This window comes from Phacochoerus africanus, chromosome 6 (genome assembly GCF_016906955.1).
Source record: "Phacochoerus africanus isolate WHEZ1 chromosome 6, ROS_Pafr_v1, whole genome shotgun sequence".
Lineage (NCBI taxonomy): Eukaryota > Metazoa > Chordata > Mammalia > Artiodactyla > Suidae > Phacochoerus > Phacochoerus africanus.
The window spans coordinates 97,125,822-97,128,834 of NC_062549.1; the positions used below are offsets into that span (position 1 = coordinate 97,125,822).

The 3,013-nt window shown below is 53.6% G+C and overlaps 1 protein-coding gene across 1 annotated transcript; it reads left to right on the top strand.

Moving 5' to 3' along the window:
• The first annotated feature begins 334 nt into the window (after positions 1–334).
• On the top strand, positions 335–1,491 carry LOC125128917 (late cornified envelope protein 3D-like). Its single transcript, XM_047783062.1, has 2 exons — positions 335–365; positions 899–1,491. The coding sequence occupies exon 2, from the start codon at positions 920–922 to the stop codon at positions 1,208–1,210; it is 291 nt and encodes a 96-aa protein (XP_047639018.1). The 5' UTR covers positions 335–365; positions 899–919; the 3' UTR covers positions 1,211–1,491.
• Positions 1,492–3,013: the final 1,522 nt, after the last annotated feature.

The following is a 3,013-nucleotide window of genomic DNA, read 5'->3' on the forward strand; positions in this document are numbered from 1 at the left end:
GGTCAGGAAATGTGTCATATGCAGCGCCACTGCCTTGCTGCCCAGCAAAAATGCAAGAGGCAGAGCTGAAAATAAAATATCTGAGCTGAATGAGTGAAAGGGGAAATGGCAGGTCCCCAACACGACTCCAGGCTAGTCATCGAGATTTCCTGATGCCCTCTTACCAGATATCTTGGCAAACATGCAGGAAGAAGCTGGAGACCAGGCATGAGAGTGTGTGGCATGGTCACCCTCTCCCTGGTTGTGAAAGCAGCAGCATGCTCGGGCCATGCATCACAAACCAGCACAGGATAAAAGGGCTCCTGCCCCGGGAGCCTCATCCACAGCTTCCTCAGGAACAGCCTCCTCCTGCCTCCTCTGCCTCGGTGAGTGTCTGGAAGGGGACAGAGCCTCAGCGGGAGTGTTAGGGAGACAAGCTCAGAGGTAGTGGGGAAGATGGAAGCAGAGGTGTCTGTGGAGGCAGCCAGAAGAGGCCCCTGGCAAGCAGCTGGGGACAGGCCAGGGGACAGGGAGCAAGGAACCCGTGCAGGGTGCCCTGGGTCTGTGGCACACCGGAGCCCTGCCTCTCAGCATCCCCTCCACTCTTCATCCTGAGACACACACGCCCAGAGCCCTTCTCTGGGAGACATCACCAAGCGCGGCGTATCTGCTTCCAGGTCTCTATGCAGACAGACTTGGGGCCCAGTTAGAAGATGCCAGTGTTGTTTGGGAAGGAGGGTGAAGTGAGGGAACTGTCTTGCCAGGTCAGCTGACCTTAGGTCCCTTTCCATGTTCCTCTGGACCCTCACAGCTCGGGCAGCAGCAGGTTTGGGGAGCCGAGGCCCTGGTCAACCTGTTGAGAGCGGGGGAGACACTGGGCTGGAGCTTCTGCACTGACCTTTTCCTTTAATCCTTCCAGGCTCCCTGACCTCCTGCCCCGATGTCCTGCCAGCAGAACCAGCAGCAGTGCCAGCCCCCTCCCAAGTGCCCCTCGCCCAAGTGTCCCCCAAAGAGCCCGGCACACTGTCGGCCTCCAGCCTCCTCCTCAGGCTGTGCTCCCATCTCCGGGGGCTGCGGGGGCCCCAGCTCTGAGGGCGGCTGCTGCCTGAGCCCCCACAGGCGCCGCCGGTCCCACCGATGCCGGCTCCTGAGCTCCGACTCCTGCGACGGAGGCAGTGGCCTGCAGTCCGGGGGCTCTGGCTGTGGCCAAGGCTTTGGGGGCTGCTGCTGACCTGGGCTCCTGATCCTGAGACAAATGATTTCGAGGAAACAAAATTCCAAGGACCACGTCAGCCTGGTGTGTTCGCTCCCAATACCCAGTCTCTGTGCCCTTGGCCTGTGCTGGGATGTTCCTGGAAAGCAGCCAAGCCCCCAGCAGGGCTCCTCCTACCCACTTTCCAGGAGCCCCAGGATGCCCACTTCTACTCTGCCGGAACTTGCAGTCCCCAGCCCCTCAATTGTCATCACCCATGTCTAGCCCTATGAATGAATAAAGTTTTTGTTTCCTCAACACCACTGGACTCTCTGTGACTGTGCTGCAACCAGGCTGCTCTGAGTCTCTTTCCCCTCTGCTCCTCCAGGCACCTCTACAGAGCATAAGGAACAGATCCTGATTCTAGACCGGAAAAATGGCAGCTCCAATTCCTCCACAGGGGCCTTTATGTTGGACAAGAAGAGGAGGAGTGCAGGAGTTCCTCTTGTGGCTCACTGGGTTAAGAACACAACTAGTATCCATGAAGTCGCAGGTTCGATCCCTGGCCCCGCTCAGTGGGTTAAGGATCCAGCACTGCCATGAGATGTGGTGTAGGGCACTGACGTGGCTCAGATCTGACATTGCTGTGGCTGTGGTGTAGGCCAGCAGCTGCAGCTCCAACTGGACCCCTAGCCTGGGAACCTCCATATGCCCCAGGTACAGCCTGAAAAGCAAGAAAAAAAAAAAAAGAAGAAGAAGAGCAGGGGTACTGTTTTTGACTCCACACCAGTGAAAGGCTTTATTTTCCCCTGAGCTGGTGTGGGAAATGCTCCCCCTTCAGCCCAGACTCTGCAGAGGGTGGCCACCACCATCTGAACACAAAAGGGTATTCCAGAACCCCCAGCCAAAAGACAGGATCGGGGAGCTGATGAATCCAAAAACTAGCAGAAAGATTGTTGAGAGACCAGGGAAGGAAAGGAAGGCCTCAGGGGTGACGATGAATTCAATTTCTTCAATAAAGATCTGGGCCAGTTAAATGGTGAGTGTTAAAACTGAGTCGCTTGGCGTTCCTGTTGGGGTGAGGCGGAAAAAAAAACCTACCAGTACCATGAGGATGTGGGTTCAATCCCTGGCCTCACTCAGTGGGTCGGGCACCTGTCATTGCTATGAGCTGTGGTGTAGGTCATAGGCAAGGCTCAGATCCTGTGTTGCTGTGGATGTGGTGTAGGCTGGTGGCTACAGCTCCAACTTGAGCCCTAAAAAAAAATTTTAAAAAGCCAAAAAAAATTTTAAAACTTCTGAAGTGGCTCTATATGCTGAGAAATGGGTCCAGGACTCTGTAAGTGTCTTACATGAGAAAATTAGAAAAAATGGGTGTGAGAGATGCTGCTGGTTTTAAAAATAAAAATAATCATAACATCAAATATTTACTCAGTACCTACTATGAGCCAGACATGGTTCCAACTGCTTGGCATCCACTTTCTCAATTTCTTCTCCCAACAACCCTTGCATGTCAGGTCTCTCTTGTGTCCTGTTATAGGTATGGAATCAGAGTTGTTGCATGTTTTCTGAACTCAACAAGGTCACACAGCCGTCTGGCTGCAAGACCATCCATGCAACCACCATACTATCCTGATTGGCTTCAAAGCAAGCAATAGAATTCTATCTAAATTACTTTTTTCCAGGCCAGCTCAAAGTGTTTAATATTGCTTTTTTTAACTCTGTACCACGAAGATTCTAAACCACCTAAGTCACAGCTGCAACAGCACCCATGGGGCAAGGGCGGCGGGGGTGGGGGGTGAGGTGTTGCCCCTGATTTTAGAAGATAGTGACCACATCTGA